At 49.3% G+C, this 19,114-nt stretch overlaps 5 protein-coding genes across 5 annotated transcripts; 2 read left to right on the top strand and 3 right to left on the bottom strand.

The window, feature by feature from the left end:
* Positions 1 to 132: 132 nt before the first annotated feature.
* N7511_006584 (uncharacterized protein) lies at positions 133 to 4,721 on the top strand (the record flags this gene model as incomplete). Its single annotated transcript, XM_057128961.1, has 9 exons — positions 133 to 380; positions 461 to 1,340; positions 1,390 to 2,499; positions 3,109 to 3,625; positions 3,684 to 3,720; positions 3,770 to 3,920; positions 3,978 to 4,327; positions 4,379 to 4,643; positions 4,701 to 4,721. The coding sequence occupies 9 exons, from the start codon at positions 133 to 135 to the stop codon at positions 4,719 to 4,721; spliced, it is 3,579 nt and encodes a 1,192-aa protein (XP_056983517.1).
* Positions 4,722 to 5,438: 717 nt separating this feature from the next.
* N7511_006583 (putative RSC complex subunit Sfh1) lies at positions 5,439 to 7,435 on the top strand (the record flags this gene model as incomplete). Its single annotated transcript, XM_057128960.1, has 4 exons — positions 5,439 to 5,785; positions 5,884 to 7,134; positions 7,191 to 7,275; positions 7,331 to 7,435. 4 exons carry the CDS (start codon positions 5,439 to 5,441, stop codon positions 7,433 to 7,435), a joined length of 1,788 nt encoding a protein of 595 aa, XP_056983516.1.
* Positions 7,436 to 8,271: 836 nt separating this feature from the next.
* Positions 8,272 to 10,707, bottom strand: N7511_006582 (phosphoketolase family protein; the record flags this gene model as incomplete). Its single annotated transcript, XM_057128959.1, has 1 exon — positions 8,272 to 10,707. The coding sequence occupies one exon, from the start codon at positions 10,705 to 10,707 to the stop codon at positions 8,272 to 8,274; it is 2,436 nt and encodes an 811-aa protein (XP_056983515.1).
* Positions 10,708 to 12,012: 1,305 nt separating this feature from the next.
* N7511_006581 (LITAF-like zinc ribbon domain-containing protein) lies at positions 12,013 to 12,761 on the bottom strand (the record flags this gene model as incomplete). The annotated part of the gene is made up of 3 exons (XM_057128958.1): positions 12,013 to 12,274; positions 12,333 to 12,548; positions 12,601 to 12,761. 3 exons carry the CDS (start codon positions 12,759 to 12,761, stop codon positions 12,013 to 12,015), a joined length of 639 nt encoding a protein of 212 aa, XP_056983514.1.
* A 926-nt stretch (positions 12,762 to 13,687) lies between these two features.
* N7511_006580 (peroxidase/cytochrome P450 family protein) lies at positions 13,688 to 18,474 on the bottom strand (the record flags this gene model as incomplete). Its single annotated transcript, XM_057128957.1, has 14 exons — positions 13,688 to 14,103; positions 14,158 to 14,434; positions 14,501 to 14,731; positions 14,790 to 15,234; positions 15,295 to 15,771; positions 15,821 to 15,882; positions 15,942 to 16,030; positions 16,088 to 16,785; positions 16,837 to 17,179; positions 17,233 to 17,322; positions 17,383 to 17,491; positions 17,551 to 17,715; positions 17,772 to 18,289; positions 18,375 to 18,474. The coding sequence occupies 14 exons, from the start codon at positions 18,472 to 18,474 to the stop codon at positions 13,688 to 13,690; spliced, it is 4,020 nt and encodes a 1,339-aa protein (XP_056983513.1).
* Between the last annotated feature and the right edge of the window lie 640 nt (positions 18,475 to 19,114).

The raw sequence follows: 19,114 nt of genomic DNA, 5'->3' as shown, positions 1-19,114 counted from the left end.
AATTGAAACCACTATGAAATCCACGGCCTGGTGGGCCTGCCAAGACATGTAGATCGGACCCCCGTCGGCGCGAGAGAAAGCCGTACCTGATTGGTGACTCTGCTATGTCATAGCTACCACTTCAAGCCCCTCATGCACTCGATGCGTGGCATTGTGCCCTTCTCCCGGCGCTTCGTGTCACCGCTACCCCTCCGTCGACTTTCACCTCCGCGATTTGCAACATTCTCTTCACATTCTCATTCTCGCGCCGCTATGGATGACAACATTAAGAAGCATTACTTGGCTGATTCGCCGCCTACAGTCGTCAGATTGGAGATCAAGTCTCACTTTGACACTCTCAAAGACGAAAGCCTCCGGAAATATGCGCACTTCATGAGCAGGTACACTATCCTAGGCACTTCCCTACCCCAGACCCAACCAGAGTTGTCATCGGCTAATTTATAACCTTCGATGTGAACAGAGCTGCATTCGAGGGCACTCGTGTCACTCTGCGCCAAGTCTCCCCCGAATCCGAACCCATCTACGACCTCATCCTTTCCCTCTACCACGCTTCCAGTGGCGACTGGAACAGCCTTGCTCAGAAAACACTGGTCAGCACCGAAGATCTCCGTTTCTTCCTGGAATATGCAGGACAATTCCTGGGCAACTGCGGAAACTACAAGGGATTCGGTGACTCCAAATTTATTCCTCGCATCCCCGCATCAGCCTTTGAGGCGCTGGCATCGTCTACCCCGGAGACCAAGGCGGCTTTCCAAAAGGCAAATAGCACTGGAGGAGGTATCTATGAGACCAGTGAACAGTCTATGATGCACCTTGGATATCCTGATAGCGGCCACATGACTACCTACTACCCTGATTCACGCGCAATCTCCAAGGATGAGATTACAGCCATTGGTGAATTGATGGAGAAGAAGGGTTTGGCGTTGGAAAATACTAGGATTCGCAAGGCGCCCTCTGGTGACTTTGAGCTTTTGATTGCTTCAGGCGTGTCATCTCCTCCTGTCAGGGACCGTGACCTTGGTGAAGTAGAGACCTTTGACCTTGAGGGCGATCTTAAGGGCAAGAAGCTGCGTCTCATCTTTGGCGATCACAAGGAAGAAATGGCCAAGATTGCCCACAGTGTCAAGCTGGCTGGCTTGAACGCTGCAAATGATAATCAGAAGAAGATGTTGAACTCCTATGCTCTGTCATTTGGTGCTGGATCCATTGAGGCTTTCAAGGAGAGCCAGCGTGTCTGGGTTAAGGACCAAAAGCCTATTCTGGAGACTAACCTTGGCTTTGTCGAGACCTACAGAGATCCTCACGGTGTGCGAGGTGAATGGGAGGGTTTCGTCGCTTTGGTATGACTCGCATCTGCTACTATTTGTAGATTTTACTAACTAGTCGCAGGTTAATCTGGAACGCACTCGTGCTTTTGGTACTCTTGTAGACAGCGCTGAGAGCATGATTCCTAAGCTTCCCTGGGGCACTGATTTCGAGAAGGACACTTTCCTCAGTCCGGACTTCACATCCTTGGAAGTCTTAAGCTTCGCTTGCTCTGGTCTCCCAGCTGGCATCAACCTTCCTAACTACGATGACATTCGCCAGAACCTTGGATTTAAGAACGTGTCCCTAGGCAATGTTCTTAGCGCCAAGGCCCCTAATGAAGCCATTCCTTTCATCAATGAAGCCGATCAGGAAGTCTATCGCAGATGCCGCGATCCCGCATTCGAAGTGCAAGTAGGCATTCACGAACTTCTGGGCCACGGTACTGGTAAGCTCTTACAGGAGACAGCGCCTGGGGAGTTCAACTTTGACATCAAGAACCCTCCCATCAGTCCAGTTACCAATAAGTCTGTGTCAACCTGGTACAAGCCTGGACAAACATGGAGCTCTGTCTTTGGGTCTATTGCGTCGTCATATGAAGAATGCCGTGCTGAGTGTGTCGCGATGGCTCTGGGCTGCGACTTTGGCATCCTGAAGATCTTCGGATTTGGCGATGGCAAGGAGGACTTGTATGGTGAAGCTGGCGACGTTTTGTTCGCTGCATACCTATCCATGGCCCGTGCCGGTCTTGTTGCCCTCGAGTTCTGGGACCCCAAGACCCAGAAATGGGGTCAGGCTCACATGCAGGCTCGTTACAGTATCCTGCGCACATTCCTCGAGGCCGGTGATGACTTTGTCAAGCTCTCATACAGCAAGGACGATCTGTCCGACCTGGAGATCCGTCTCGATCGATCCAAGATTCTGACTCATGGACGTCCGGCTGTTGAGAAGTATCTCCAGAAGCTACATGTCTACAAGAGCACCGCAGACATTGCCGCTGGTAAGGGATTGTATGATGATATCACCTCTGTGGATAGCTGGTGGGGAACCAATGTGCGGGATGTTGTTCTGAACAACAAGGTCCCTCGTAAGATCTTCGTGCAGGCCAACACTATCCTGGAAGGAGATCAAGTCACCTTGAAGGAGTATGAGCCCACTCTTGAGGGACTGATCCAGAGCTTTGCTGAGCGCAAGGTCTGAGTTGGGGCATACCACGTAATTAAGAAAAATCAAGTCCAATACACATCTGTCTCCTAATAGGGGCATCAACAGTCATTATACCGAATATAATAGTCATGATAGGCGAGATTAACTATCGTCAACCTGAAGGTGGTCGGTCGTATATGGCACAAATAGGGGAAATATATATGCTGTGTAAGGCATACTATAACAGTCTCAACTTGCAGAGCTCATCTTAAATTGCTGCTTTACTCTGCATCTACAAGAATCAAAATATCCTCACCAAAGCTCCCTATAATCACCAAGTTGTTCTGTAGATAGGACCGCCAAGGTTGTGACGGCTAGTGAGGCGCTCGGACTTACCGCCGAGTTGATCTACGCTTCCCCAACCTCTAAGCGCTCTCACCTCCTTTGACATTCCTAAACCAAGTCCACCAAGCAATATAATTATCTTGATTGTTTTGGTATAGAGATTGTGTGTGTTTCTATGCGCTAGTGTGAGAAAACGGCAGACATTGCAACTCCTGAATCTCATCTTGGGGCGTGTTCATCTCAGACCAGACCGCGAGAGAACCCCAATAATCATTTTGGCCTATTCCAACTGTGACGCCTGAGTCACTTCAGGCACAACATAACACGGTGTCGCGAGAAACGCCGCCGTCCCATTCATCAAACACGGCGTGTCCGCACCCGCCAGCGAACTCCCTAGAGGAGCACGACGACTACCACATCGCACCCCCGCCGCACTCCCCAGCAGCGTCTGCCTCAAGCTCCTCATCTCCAAACCCACCGCCCTTTTCATCCCTTTTCTTCGCTACTTCGCCCGACCCCAATCGCGCGAACAAAGTCACTGAGCCCGGCCCAGCTTACCACCCAGCAGTAGCACCTCCGACCCCAGTCGAGGCGCCGCTCGAACCGGCTCCTTCGTCGGCGGTTGTTGCTGATACAAAAGCGTCTTTCTCCGAACCCAAAAACGAGGGCTCCGGAAAAAGCTCCGACGACGGCGAACCGCCTCCACCCTACGAAGAAGGATACAGTCCGCTTGAGTCATTCACCTACGTTATGGCTGCTGCAGGAGGTGCTTCAAGCATCATCACCCAGGTGCAGCAAACGGGAGGCCCACCAATCAATACTCTGGGAGGTATGTCATAGATATGGGGTTGTTGAAACCAGCTACCTGGTTCTAATTCGCATTTTAGATATCGGCGGTGATGAGCATATCACGCTGGACCTTCGGTAAGGACTTGTTGCAACCCTGTCTTTTGTTATCTTTTTTTCTCATCAGCATATATAGTGGTACCCGGTTTACTCTTTCGCGGGACGAGTTGTTAACCCTACCGGAATTTGTCCTGTTGTCTTTGTTCCCGAATGGCCTACTTCCTAACGGACATGCCACCACAAACGGTTTCCATGACAGTGATGTCTATGCCGTCGATGTTTGTGGATCTTCATATTGAGATAAAAAGGCCAGAATTCTGACAGCTATCATATAGTACGACCCGGCTTCGCTCCAGTACATGTTGGACTTCTTCCGCACTGTTGCTCAAACCATCCCATCGTCATTGCCATCTGGCTCTACTTCCCCGGAGATGGAGATGCCCGATGCCATGCATGGCTCAGCCCGTGATATGCTTCAAGATCGCGCTGGTATTATCGTACTTCGTGAGGATCTCGACTTTTACGTTATCCCTCCTCGCCCTGAGATTGGACATGAAGAAATGCTTGAAGTGAAGCGAGCTGCCGGCCGATCTTTGTTGAGACAGGATGGAATATTCTCAGGCCTCAGGAAAAGCGAGGAGATTGGTTCAACTGAGCAGCATCTGATTGAGATGTTGACGGCTGGGTAAGCGCCCGACGTCTAAGTCAGTATAATCAGTGTTAACATTCGATATAGTGGATTTGATCGTGAGGATCAATGGGGTCATCGTGCCCCAGAGCCCAACAAAGCAGTTATCTGCAGTCTTGCCCTCGCCAAGCTCCGCACCGACGTCCGCGGAGACCTATCCAACAATAATGCAGTTGGTATGGCTCAAAAGCTTCTTCTATTCTGGAGGAAGCCTGCTCGACGATGCTGGTGGGAGGGTATTGAGCTCGATGATGTGGAGGGCGTCGAAGGACAGGTCAAGGTCTGGATTCGACGTGTATGGACTCTGGAAATGGTGAGATTCCAACCCGTTTGTTGCATTCGAACTTTCTGGTAGCTAACATATCCACAGAGCGTTATTGGCCTTCGCTGAATATTTCTTTTCTTCTTTGCATTTGTATTGCGATTATCATTCCCCGGCCTTGCGCCTCGAAATCTGTTTCGTCTTTTCCTTTCTTCTTCTCAAGAGTTGCATTTTACATGTTTTTTGCAACTACGCTGATCAAGCCTATCTCACCGACAGCAGGGCTGGCGTACTTCGCAGTTTGGTGTTTTCATTCCTTTCAGTATATTGAATTTCCTACTCAAATTGGTGAGATGCTTTTGGATGCAGTAGTTATTTTTGGCTGTGCACATTTGAATATATGGTGAAGGATCAAAAATCCGCAATTTTGGGTTTACCCTGTTTAATCTAGTTGGCCAAAATCGGCCTGCAGTTGGTAAACAAAGACCAAGAATGTGAAGCCACTGATCTTATACAGAACTGCCGCCTGAGGTTGGATCACGTGATGTCCTGGAAACGGACTAGCGTCAAAATGGGCAAAACGCGACTTGCTCAGACTAATCTCAGGGCGAGTCTTCCCAGTCAATCCTGTCTTTTGAAATCTGAGCATGGAATTGAAGTTTGACTGACCTACGCATGCCCAGTGAACAATCTTCAAGTCGACGTTGTCACCACTCTTTGTGCTTGGACCGACATCAATTCTGCCTTAGTGATCAGCCCTTCCAATACCAACACGAGCATCGCAAGCTCACTTCTCCCCCGCTGAATCCTCGAAGGGGCATGTTCCCGTACAACTGAATCGCCAACATGTCCCCTCTCCGAGGTTATATCACCTCCTATCCGCCACGCGTGCGCCAATACGGAAACGCGTTGCTCACACCTGTCAACCCTCCGTCGCAGACCGGCCCGACGCCGCGCACCACGAAGCGTGGGACTACAGCCATCAATTACGCGGAGGACGGATATGACGATGAAGACTTTGATGAAAGCGATGGTCCACGGCGCCCAACGGGTCTGAGAAGCCTTCGGCGCGAAGAATCAACTGCCGACAAGTTGATTCCGTACTCAGAGAAGTTAGGCAAAGAAGTCCATGAGCCCGTGGAAGTACAGGGCCTATTCCGCGAATGGATGATCAAGCGGATGCTGCGACCAGCGTATGTTCTCCATTGACAAGATACAACTGGCCATTCACCTCATGGTCTCTGTCTCGATTTTCTGTTCATCTGGCTAACATACAGCGCGGTGATTCTAGATGTGCCGATCAACTTCAGATCCAAGCACAGCTCCCCCTCACCCTCGTTCCTATCCGAATTGACGTGGAAGTCCCCGCGCATCAACCTCTTGAGCCTTTCCCCTTCCCGCGCACAATCGTGGATCCTAGCATCAACCCGACTCTTCCTGCATACCGCAGACCCGACCCATTACCTCCATTCAGAATCAAAGACACCTTCCTTTGGAACCTTCACGAGTCTCTTTCCACGCCTGAGGAATTCGCAATTGGATTCGTTCGCGATCTCGATCTTCCTAACCCCCAGGCCACGACCATGACGATCAGCAACCAGATTCGACAGCAGCTGGAAGAATACGCAGGTGTCGCGCTTCACCCTCTTTTCCAAAGCTCAGATCCAGGCTTATTGCCCAACCCTCCAGCTCAGACCGAACCATCTCGAGACACCTCTATGACACCCGCGGCCCTGAATTCTGGAACACCCACTGTTGCAACTCCCAATATTGCGACACCGAATCTTGCAACTCCCAATCCCGCAACACCGGATCCCTCAGCCCCTTTCAATAACACTAGCGTGACCGTAACGAAGGTTGCATTTGTGAATGACAGCCTACTGAACCCAGATGACGCCTACCGGTGCTTGATCAATCTCAACATCAACCTGCAAAATAAGCTGTACACGGATAAGTTCGAGTGGTCTCTACTACATCCACCTGGTATGGCTGAAGAATTCGCGCGCATCACTTGCGCCGATCTCAGTCTAGGTGGTGAATGGGTCAGCGCAATTGCGCACGGCATTTACGAAGCAGTCTTGAGGTTCAAGAAGGAAGTCTGCGAAGGCGGCACTCTTGCCGCTGGACTGAACGCCTACGGGAACGATATTGATAACTTGGCCGCAAATGGCGTCGAGGCAGGATGGAGATATGAGCCCGAGAGTCTCTGCGACGAATGGGATCCCAAGGTCGAAACTCTGTCCAAGGAAGAGATTGAGCGACGAGAAGGTGATCGTGAACGCCAGATTCGACGTCTCCGCCGAGAAACCGCGAGATTCTCCTCAACTACAGGTATCACACCCGATGCATCGAGGCCAAACGGCAATTATTTCGAAGCCGACAGCGGCGAGACTCCTCTTGGTCGTGGCGAACGGAATAAACGCAAGCGCCGATTCCGCAGCTTAAGTCCCTCTGGCCGAAGTGGCACGCCTGGTGGTCGTGGGACTCCAGATACCGGATCAGGAGCTGGATATGGTGGCGGCGGTGGAACACTTTCTGATTGGTAGGTCTTCCTCAACGCATATGTACTGGAAACCACGTTCTAACATTGATATGCAGGGAGCGACAGAGCTGGCGATGCAACAACTGTATGGTGTGGGGTACAGCAGTATGGGCTGTACGAGATGGTCCAGACGGTCCTCGGGTAAGTCTACATTTTCATTGCACAGCACACACTCTATCTAACAATCCCCTTCCAGACACTTTGCCATAACTGTGGCCTGCTCTACGAGCGCGACAAGATCGCCCCAGAATGGTCCAAGGATCTCCATCGCCACGATATCCCTGTCGGTCGATTCGGCTGATCCGCCGCGTTATCTGCTCTCGCTTCATCTCGATATGTACTATTTCACTGAACATCCATGACCTACTTCACGCCATCTACTTCTACGTGGTTTCCACATCTTTAATCCGCTATTCCCGCTTTCATCCCATCTTTCTGCATCGTGCAAAGGCGTATGGCCATATGTCTCGTTGCGGTCATCTGCTGTCGATAAGAATCAGCAAGTTCCCAGGACATCGTTTTCTCGCTTTGAAACTATTTCTTCTTGTCTCGGGCATGAATATTGCATTCTCCTGCTACACGCATGGACATAGAAGGCAAAGAATCATAAAAAGAGTAGTGCTCAGATGTTTCCATTGGTAACCTCAAACAGTCCACTGAATACTTTTCTTTCTTTCTTCTGGCATTCTATTTGATTTGATTTTTTTTGACTCCCTACTTCTTGTGGTGGTCAACTTGGGTGGCATATGTATGGTTTATCTTTCTCTTGGTGCGTTTCAGGGAAAATTGAGCTGGCGTGCTGATGGCTCCTTGGTTTCCTAACTCATGTATGACTATGACTATTGACTGATTTCGTTTCACACTTTGATCAATGTAATGCCCACGGTCAAAACGTACTGCAACAGACATGAGATAGTATTACTCTCCTTGCTGGAGACCATAGAGTAGCTCGTCGAAGACCAAGCACGGCACGCGTTAGCTGATATGTGAAGTACAATACGCATGATAACGTTGAGTAATTTGGAACCACAATGAGACTCGTCAAACATAATACCTTGGAATTAACACTAAATTACTATCGAGATCTGCATATGAGAAATAATGTCCCCCTCCCCTTGTCCTTGGATGACAAACAATCTAATTCTTAGGCCATGGCCAAGACCAGTTGCGGATATGCTCAGGATCAACACCATTATTATACGCTTCAGCCTTACCGGCCAGCTGGGCATTGATCAGCTTCTCTCTCACCCCCGCAGCGGTATTACCAAGCGACTGAACGAAATCAATGGCGTCGATGGCAAGACTGTACCGATCCGTGTTGTTGCGCAAGGCCAGCTCGAAGGGCGTGTCGATGTTGCCCTTTTCGCGGTATCCACGTACATGCAGGTTGTGCTGCCCGGGACGCTTGTATGTGAGTCGGTGGATGAGCCATGGGTATGAGTGGAAGTTGAATATGATGGGCTTGTCGGTAGTGAAGATTGCTTTCCACTTCTTGTCGGACATGCCGTGCGGATGGTGGAGGGTCGAGATCAAGCGGAAGAGGTCGACGACGTTGACGAAGCGGACTTTCAGGTCTGGGAGGTGCTCGCGCAGCAGAGCTGTTGCGGCTAGGGCTTCGTGGGTTGAGACGTCGCCGCAGGATGCGATCACGACGTCTGGCTCGCTGCCCTGGTCGTTGCTGGCCCAGTCCCAGATTCCGAGTCCCTTGGTGCAGTGTGCGACTGCTTCTTCCATGTTCAGGAACTGGATGTGCTCTTGCTTGTCGGCGACTACGACGTTGACGTAGTTCACGCTGCGGAGGCAGTGATCCATCACGGAAAGAAGGGTGTTTCCATCTGGTGGGAGGTAGATGCGGACTACTTCTGGGCTCTTGTTGGCGACGACGTCGAGGAAACCAGGGTCCTGATGAGTGAAGCCATTGTGGTCTTGTCTCCAGACAGTGGCAGTGATGAGGATGTTGAGTGAGGCGACCTTGGCACGCCATTCAACCTCTAGACATTTCTCAATCCATTTGCAGTGCTGGTTGACCATCGAGTCGATGACGTGGATGAACGGCTCGTAGCTGTTCAGCAGACCATGGCGACCAGAAAGGATGTAGCCTTCCAGCCACCCTTCGACGGTGTGCTCGCTGAGAATTTCCATGACACGTCCGTCAGGTGCCAGGTTGCCGCCATCTTTATCTTCTTCGAAGTAGTCGCCCATCCAGACTTTCTTGCCAGCTTTGTAGACCTCGCCAAGCTTGTTCGACTCGGTCTCATCGGGCCCAAACAGTCGGAAATTGGTCATGTTCTGAGCGACCAGATCACGGAGGAAGATGGCCATATTTGCCATGCCTCCTTTGATAGTGGAGCCTGGTTCAATGTCCGTGAACCCATACTTCCGGAAGTCAGGCATGTTAAGAGGCTTGCGCAAAAGGCCTCCATTGCCAACTGGATTGGCGCTAATACGGGAGTTACCAGTGGGAGCAAGCTCCTTGAGCTCGGGGATCAAAGTGCCATTCTTATCGAACAGCTCCTCTGGCTTGTACCCCTTCATCCAAGTCTCCAGCAACTTCAAGTGAGGAGGGTTGGTGCGCACGTCGGTGATGGGAATCTGATGCGCGCGCCAGAAGCCCTCGAGCAGGTGACCATCGACATCTCGCGGAGCAGACCATCCTTTGGGGGTGCGGAGAACAATCATTGGCCAGCGAGGTCTGAAGGGAGTCTTCGTCTCTCGGGCTTGCTTTTGGTACTTTCTGATTTCCAACACGCACTGTTCAAGAGTGGATGCCATGGCCTGGTGCATGGTGTCGAAGTCACTGCCCTCAACAAAGTAGGGCTTCCATCCGTAGCCAACGAACAAGGCCGTCAGCTCGTCATGGCTAACTCGTGCAAGAACCGTAGGGTTGTTGATCTTGTATCCATTCAGGTGAAGGACGGGGAGAACAGCACCGTCGACAATTGGGTTCAAGAATTTGGTGCTGTGCCAGCTGGTGGCGAGTGGACCAGTCTCCGACTCACCGTCTCCAACCATGGTCAAAGTAATGAGGTTGGGGTTGTCAAAGACTGAGCCGAAAGCATGCGAAAGCGAATATCCCAGCTCACCTCCCTCATGAATACTACCGGGTGTCTCGGGGGTTGCATGACTTCCAATACCACCGGGGAACGAGAATTGCTTGAAGAACTTCTGCATGCCCTCAGCGTCTTGGGCCTTGTCAGGGTAGACTTCCGAGTAGACACCCTCAAGATAAGACTGGGAGATAATTCCAGGGGCTCCATGTCCAGGGCCGGAGACAAAGAGCACATCAAGGTTGTACTTCTTGATAAGTCGGTTCATGTGAATCCAAGTAAACGATTGGCCGGCATCTGATCCCCAATGACCCAAGAGTCGAGCTTTGAGATGCTCCAATTTCAGAGGCTCGGTAAGAAGAGGATTCTCACGAAGATACAGCATGCCCAAGCAAAGGTACATGCTGGCCCGGAAGTAGGCATTCATCTTCCGAACCTCTTCGGCATCAAGAGGCTTTCCCTCCACTGTCGAGCGAGCTTCTCCATAAGCGGAGATGCTCTTCTCCCCGGCATCTTTTGATGCCATGTTGTGTAACTCTAATGAATAGAGATTGTTTCACAGTATGCAAGGGCGTTGATAAACAATATGTAATGTTGATCCGGGGATCCGGGCAACTGTAGATGTGGGCTGATTTACACCGAGACTGCAGGAGATTGCAGAGCGAGAGAAGTGGGCAATCCTGAAATCCAGGACAGATGCGGACCTTTTAACAACAAGGATAACATCTTGATTGTCTGACAAGTCATGACGTCGAGGAGCAAACGTACCATTCGGCGTTTTCATGTCAGGCAATGCATGCATCACTGACATTGGTGCCTGAGGCCACATTTCCCCACGTGCGAAGTCAATTACTTCACGAATCTGAACTCGAACACTTCCATGATTAGCGCGCATTCCTCGGTGTTAAGAGACGTTACGGTTTGGGAGTAACATCCTGCATCACACTGTTCAAGTGGACGAGGCTTTGTCCATTCATCTCACAATAGACCGCCATTTCTGGCAGTCTAATACGCTATTAAGCGTGAGTGCAATTTGCGAGCAGACTATATAGCCAAATCGCGAGCCGGGCTCTTTCATATCCCCAGAAAAACGCATATCATCTCGCCAGCCCCTGGTAACTGATATGAATGTGTTGCGGCAAAAGCCGCTCGGTTTCATGACCAGTCATTACATGCTACAAGGATACCGCGTACAGCTAGCCGTATAGTCACGGCTATGCATTTCATACTTAAGCTAAGCAAGACGGGGTGGATACTCAAGGCACTAAGACCTAGGCTATCCTCGCGAGGCAAATCACATAGAGCCTTTTCTGATAATTTCACGGCCCTTTCGAACTGTGCCCATTGTTGACATTGGATCTGACCCTAGATCCAGTCCACGAAAGAGACCAGCTCACATGAGCTAGTTGCCTCTTTGTACTGATGACTCCTGGAAATGAGTTGCCACTAGTTCCTTGGACAAGTAGACATGGTTCGGGCAAAGCGGCAAACTTTTCATTGGCACACGGCGGCCTCTAGCCTCGGCTTAGCTGGTGGCGTATTGTCTCCACCGGGGGCCGTTTTGTAAATTCCAGCTCTTGGAGGTTGCGAAGGACTTTTTCTTCGGTAGAAAGAGATAAAAAAGGTATGAGAGATATGCATCAACTAGGTATTATATTCGGAGGATTGCTAAATAGTCTCCATGTTCGTCAACAAGCAATCAAGGGTATTTTCGGTCTCGTATCCAGTATTAACATGCAACACCATATATCACTGCCGATTGGTCGCTCGGACATAACAAAGGCATCAAACTTGAAATCAAAGATCAGATGGTACACATTCCTCGTGCGCCCTACTTCTTAATCACAGGCACAGCCTGTGGAGGTTGAATGGGCGTCGGGGCAGTGTTGACAGGAGCCCGATTCTGTGCCTGTCCCTGAATCGGAGCAGGGTTAGCAGGCGAGTAAACCTGTGTGCTGCCATCATCGGGAACAAATGCTACTTTGTTATTGCAGTTTGCGCAGAAGTGGTGGCAATCATGGCACATCTCGCAGCAGAATGGTAAAAAGGCGCAGATAATGCCACCGAAAAGACAGCAGCAGACGGCAGCGATACTATGAAGGATTAGCGTTGATGAGGGAATTGGCATCCCAAATCGAAATTGAAACTTACGATGTGGAACTGGTGCTCGTTTTGTTGACTTTGGTCACGGCAGTGTGAAAGCAGAATGGACAACACACGAGGCCTGGCGTATCACCCAGTCGGTTAAGGGGAATTACATTTGGATCGACTGCAGCTGGGGCAAGCTTCTCTGGAAGAGGACTCAAGGTGTTGTTCTCTGCCGTGGGAGAGAACACTGCGGGTGCTGCAATCGCATCTCTGGAGTGTCTAGGCACGTTAGTCTCGAACAGTTGAAACGAGGATGAGTCCGATCACATACTCTTCATATTGGGGAGGACTTGTTTCAGGAATGGGCGTCACAACCTCAGCTGCTGGTGCTGTTGTGCTTGCTGTTGTCTCTGGTGCTGAAACAGTGGGAGCTGCATCAGTCGCCGGGATGGCAACTGGAGTAGACACTGTTGCTTCTTTGTGATCAGACATGATAAATATGCTCAACTTCAATCAAACTGCAAAAAAAAGGCAAAAGAAAAAAAAAGGGAGAGGTCAAGGTTTTAAATGCAAGGCCACTGCAGTCTAAGCCCCATGAAGAGATTGAGGCTCGGCGAGGCAGACACCAGAGTAAAATACGGGACCAAAGTGAAAGAACGAATCAAAACGAGCAAATTTGATCTGTTCACATGTTGCTAGGGCTTGTCAAGTTAGTATACAACGACTTACAAGTCCATACTCGAATCCCAATACAGGACGTACTAACTAGTATGGCTGCGTTGCCACTGTGACTCAGCCCTTAAAGTGGGTTCTCATCTCAATAGCGTCGACTTTTTCCTTCTTTAAAGATTTCTTATGCTTGGAAGCTTTCCCAATCTCCACGTAATACGCTAATCTCGGACTCCGACGCAGGGTCGCTTGGAACCATACGCGGGCGCATCTCGCTCAGGGGGCTACTAATTGAAGCATACAGTGCTGTACTCCCCTAGTCCTTTTTCAAATGCGCAACAATTCTACCGTACAGGTTCTGACTAGAATCGCAATATTAATATATTGCGGCGCATCCAAATGTTCTTTTATGGTGCGTGTCTAGATACATTTGTTTCTTCACTGGATGAGAGCTCGAACTGTCCGTCCTTTTGCAGCACATACAGTATGTGATCCTTGGCTATGAACGTTTACGTTTAAAGCTAAACAAGTATGGTATAATGAGAGAACTTTGATCAATGGGAAGTGACACTGGAATAGAAATGTCAATTATAATGACTGTTCGGTGTGATACACCTTCACTGGGATATAAATCAAGTCGATTTCTGAGACCACACACGAGACTAGAATAACTAAATTGCACACAGGAAAATAATAATTGAACAGTTGCAAACCATGAATACAAAGAAATACCAGCAATAAATCCAAAATCACTGTCCCCGTGTCAGTCCATAGCTCAGGTCCCTCTCATGATCCCTCTCATGACTTCTCTCATAAGAGTGACTCATAGATGAGAAGCTCACCTCATGCATAGTATTGACTATCTCATCATGTTGTTCATCCTCGAAGATAGGGATGATTTGGTGCACCACCGAATCAGAGTCTCCCTCGAGGTCAGTGGCCCCGTCAAGTTCACCGTTGGTTTCATCAGTAACGAGATGCACATCATCCTTGAGAGTGTGAATGATACCCCCGCCATTAGTGATCTTCACAGTTGTCTGCAAAAAGTCTTTCTGTTGCTGGATGAGTGAGTTGGACAAGGCGTTTAGATCTCTACCAGCAGTAACGGGCGTCTTGGGGTGTTTGTAGACACCCTTGCCGCGGCCTTCGAAATGAAGTTTCCATGCTACAATGGATTCAATCAGTATACAAGAACCTGTGAGATAGGGTTCCAACTTACTTGTTGGGTCAAAGGTCAAGTGAGACCAGCTGTCGTTGAGATAGCATCGTTCTGTACCAAGTGTGATTTGCTTCAAGACTCCCATGTCACCAGGTGCAGGCCGGAGATTCTTCAAACCTGCACATAGCTTGACAAGAGATACGACAAAGGACAGGGAGATCTCCCGACCGATACATTCGTGTGCACCGTATCCATAGTGAATGTACGCGCTGGCAGGTCGGTCGAGTTTGAATTTATGGGGATTGGGAACGACTTCTGGATCCATGCATGCTTGGCCCTGCAAATTTGGTGTATTAGCAACCTCGTTCCCTTTGACTAGCTCTATCAAAGTGAGATTACTTACCAGTAGTGACACTAGTGCATCGCCAGCTTTGAAAGTTCTGCCATCAATTGTGGTTTCACTGACGCAGACGCGAAGGTTTCGCTGGCTGCTTGTTAAACGCTGAGCTTCAAGAACGTATTGTCGCAGGGTGCTATCAGCTGACTTCACATCAGAGTGACCGACAAGTCCCTGTATGGCCTCCCAATGGTGGGCATTGTCTTCTTTGAGGAAGAATTGAACAACGTCAACAAACTGTGAAGAAGGCATAGTCAGTCTACAGTCTCTGATACTCGATTTTAGAGTGACAAACCACTCCGATCGGGGCTCCAACACCACCAACGGCAGTCAGCCAGCCGATATCGACAGTCTCCTCGGGGGTCTTTCCAGCAGCAATGATCTCTCTCATCACATTCTGGCCATACCAGCGCAGAGACCCAGCAGCTGGCTTGCTTCTCTGGGCGTTCTTTGAACCAAATATCCAGCCAATGAGTGGAATTCGCGATAGAAGGGATCGAGAGCTTCCGCCAGAAATCGCTTGCAAGCCGGTCTCTGTCAGGACTTCAACTCCCTCGCGAGCAGCATCTCTGCGTTGCAAAGCGAGAGCCGGATCATTATTGTTGAAGATGAATGTTCGAACATCCACTAGGTGTTGATATAATGTTGGCCCGCTGAGACTTCCACCCTTGTTCTCGCGTGTCTTGAGATCCAAAGCAAAGAGATCCGCAAGAAGCCGGGTGTTCAACGGAATTGCTATGCTAGATTGGTTGTTAGCAGAGTGATAAGCTAACATGAAGTGATGCTAAGGCTGAACTCACTCGCGAACAATATCGAGCTGGTCTAAACTTGTTTTCAAGTTCAAAGTCTCTCTATCGATCAGTTCCTTTCCAACAGCCATCGCCGTCGCAGAAAACAGCTGCATGAATTCCGTCGGACTGAACATAATATCGGTTACCAGATTCTTCTGGGCAGTGTTTACGGGAAGGTCCCCTGCCAGCATGGAGCCGTTGAATGTCCTACCCGGAACGATATCGTTCAACCATTTGATCCACGGCACGCGGAAGTTCGCTTGGTCCTTCAGCACCTTCGTTACGGTAGAATGCTTCGTCAAGATGATAGGTGCTGGGGGCGGTGCTGGGTCAGCAAGCGAGAAGTTTCCAATTGTCCCGATTTCTCTTGCAATTTCCTCGTTCATCTTTCGAGTGAACATTGGCTGTGTGGTGTGGAGGGAATTATAAGGAAACCATCCTGGTAGAGCGCGTTGGAACAATTTGTGGAACATTGATCCTCCCATTCTAAGGATTTGTTAGTAGATATTCCTCACCAGAGAGTATGTGATCTTACATGTCCAGGTTTTGCTGGACTTCTTGGAAGCCCCAACTTGTCAGGTTCGACGCGGTATAGTCCTAGTTTCATATCAGTCGGATACTCTTCGACCTTTGGGCAGTGGAAAATAGAAACTCACAATTGTACAGAAACGATCCGATCGCACCAAAGTGATAGCATCACTGAAAACTGCCCTTCCAACTGTGTATGGTGGACATCCACCACAGCCTACATGAAACCGGTAAGCAAACGTGCTATTTCAACGATAATCGATGCCAAACATACCTGGATCCATACGCGGCTTAGCATCCTCAAGGAACATTCCGGGATACATCTCAACCATGTCAGGATGATCATACAGTTTTCGAAGAAGATCAGCAATCTCGGGATCAGGGTTAATATCCTCGAATGTATCATGGCGCTTCAACTTGAAGAAATCACGCATCTCATTCAGAGACGCAAGCTGCCATTTCCGCGCTGTGAGAATTCCAGTAACCTCAATGATGCGCAGTGCCTTGGGAACCATCCTGGCACCAAAGAGACCAGCTGGATCTTCCATGCTTTCCTTCATAATTCTTGCTAGATCCGCATCTTTGAACCGACCGTGTTCGTCACGCTTGAGACCTGAGAATTCGCGCTTGGAAGGATCTTCCGGAATACTCTGCTCAAATCGGAATAGACCTTGAATGAATTCTTGAGGAGTAAGTTGGTCGAGTGGCTTGTTGTTGCCTGGGAATAGGCTTCTCAAGAATTCGTTCATCCATTTCTCATCTCGCTGGGAGATGGTGGAGTGGAATCGGTATAGAAGATTGAACTCTGCAGATACTTGGTTGCCGACACCTCTCGGGACACCATCTGGGTCAAAATGTCTTTCGACAGCAATACGAGGGTCAAGGGTCCAATCACTTGCAGAGTGATGAGTGTTTGTCAACCCGCGAAGATAATCGTGCAAACAGATATTAATATAGAGACCATTGGTGACACTGTTCTATGGTTAGAAATGACTTTTGTCTTGCTGGACATGGAACTCTTACAGTCGTGCTGTTTGGAACAAGTCCTCGTCCTGTTTTACAAGAGCGCGTTGTTTAGCCTCCTCGGTTCTGGTTGGCGGCAAAGTAAACCGTCCATTCTCGTTGATCTTCAGAAGAACATCGGCGACATAGTTGTGAAACCGGCTATACATGACAAGCATAACGTTTATTCCAGGGGGTAATCCCAGGAGTCGCCTTTCAGCAAATGTGTCCGGCTTAAGAAGACCACCTTGCATTGTCCGAATGCTCTCCTGGTCAGCACGACTTGATCCATATAATGGAGCAAGGTCAAGATAGGAAGAAGTGTCGGAGATGTTCGAGTCAAAGCGGTTCGTGCGGAACACATCTACAGTTGTCAATCAGATCATCCCAAATAGCGATGTCCCCGAGGTTCCTTACCATGGATAATAATGCTGGCATGATAGAAAAGAACCGAAGAGATACCAGCTGGATTTTCTTTGAAGCTATCATCAGTCCGACCCATGAGCACTTGGACCGGTCAACGTTAGCAAATGAATCTATGTTATCCGGGAGTATATTGTCACATACGGTCAAACAAAAGTCCCGGATCGGGTTGAACACCGTGCAAATGCTTGAGCTTTGGAACCGTTCTAGCATAGGGACTACCAGCTTTACCAAGATCGGGCTGAAGAGGGTTCTGTGTTGTTTCCGTGTCAGAATTTCGGAAGCGATAGAGGATTCATACTCTCAACGTACATTGTAGCTTCCGTCGGGGGTTCGGTACTGAAACTTGTCCCCCAAGTAGCTGAGTGGAGGATGCTGCAAGCTTTGCCATAAGCTGTCAATGATAATACCTGACAACTTCTTGCGCGTCTTTGAGTGGCGTGGCAGAGCTGATGTAATAGCGATCATCTTTTCCATCTGCGGTGCTATCAGTACGTGGATCTTATGAAATAAGCACCGAATCTTGAACTGACCGTCATCTCCCGATCATTAACAGGCTTTCCTTTGGTTTTAACCACTTTGAACAATGTTTGCAAATCTCTCACGCTTGCCTTGAGTCCAACAGACTTGAGATCTTTGACGAGACCGGTGGCCATCACGCTGGGGTCACCATATGGCTCCCCTGCTTGATATTTCTCATCATCCTCTTCTTCCGCGATCTTTTGCAGATTGAAAATTTTCCAGTTGAATGGATTCAGTCTTGTGAGTATACCTGGTGCAGTTCCTTTGATGCTCTTGAGGGCAGATTGTGTTCCCTTGGGAATCAACGCCTTCGATGGCTTACCAGAGACACCTTTCTTGAACGGGAGACTGAAAGATCTTTGGCCCAGATTCACAAGAATCAAGCAAACAACAAATCCGAGAATCAGACCAATAGTTCCACTGATACCAAACTTGTCAATGAGGACCAGATACCAATCCTGGCTCTCGGGCTCAACTTTGGATGCCCACCAGCCATTGTGACTTAATGAATCAAAGCTAGGCCATGGTGCTAGAAACAAGTCAGTTCAAGTTTGTTTCAGACATGGACTCGCTGCTTCATTCTGGAATTATGACATAAAAGAAAAAAATCGTACCTCTTGTTGGAATTGGAGGTGTGGATTTCCAAGGAACGGACCATCCTGAAGGGATCCAAGAGGGCTTAGATTTGGGCATATCCTCGCTGAACCAACCCATTATGAAATAATAGGACTGATCCAAGACCCAGAATATGAAATCAAGACTAGAGCACGTGTAAAGTTACTCCAAAGAGATAGACAGGAAAAAACGCGAGAATGAGAGCGGCAAGTTATATAGAGCAGCCCGATGTGTGTCTGGGGCTGCTATCAGTCCGAATAGTTGAAATGAACGAATCTTGTTGGCTGCATTCCTGTCATCCTGCGCCCTCAAGACTGGTAATCTGCCAGAAGCCAACAAACGCCCTCGGCTGAAAACTCTCCAAGTCATGCTCGGGTAGGCCGCAGACACGAGGGGAATGACATGAAGGCGATCTCAACATCCCTGTTCCCCTTTATGCCAATCGGACCAAATGTCTAGTAATAGTGAAGCGGTGCAGAGAGCACGCTTGTCACACTGCATGTGCATTCTTTTCGGGCAAGTATTAGTACTGTAGATCCCAGACTTCAGGGTTCGCAACATCTACCTTTGCGCCACGCATACTATCTTCGTATCGATTGGCCTAGCCTCAATTCAGCTGAGTTGAGCATGCATAGTGGAGGGGGTGCATGAACATGTCAGTGATGAGGAGAGCTGAAAATGGATTCCTGCAGCTTGGTGTGATCACTCTGCAAGACTAAGGATTCGTCGTGGCTGGCGC

Source organism: Penicillium nucicola, assembly GCF_028828085.1.
Source record: "Penicillium nucicola strain IBT 29836 chromosome Unknown utg000006l, whole genome shotgun sequence".
Classification (NCBI taxonomy): domain Eukaryota; kingdom Fungi; phylum Ascomycota; class Eurotiomycetes; order Eurotiales; family Aspergillaceae; genus Penicillium; species Penicillium nucicola.
The sequence above is the reverse complement of the archived record's forward strand: the minus strand, read 5'-3'. Positions and strand labels throughout refer to the sequence as shown.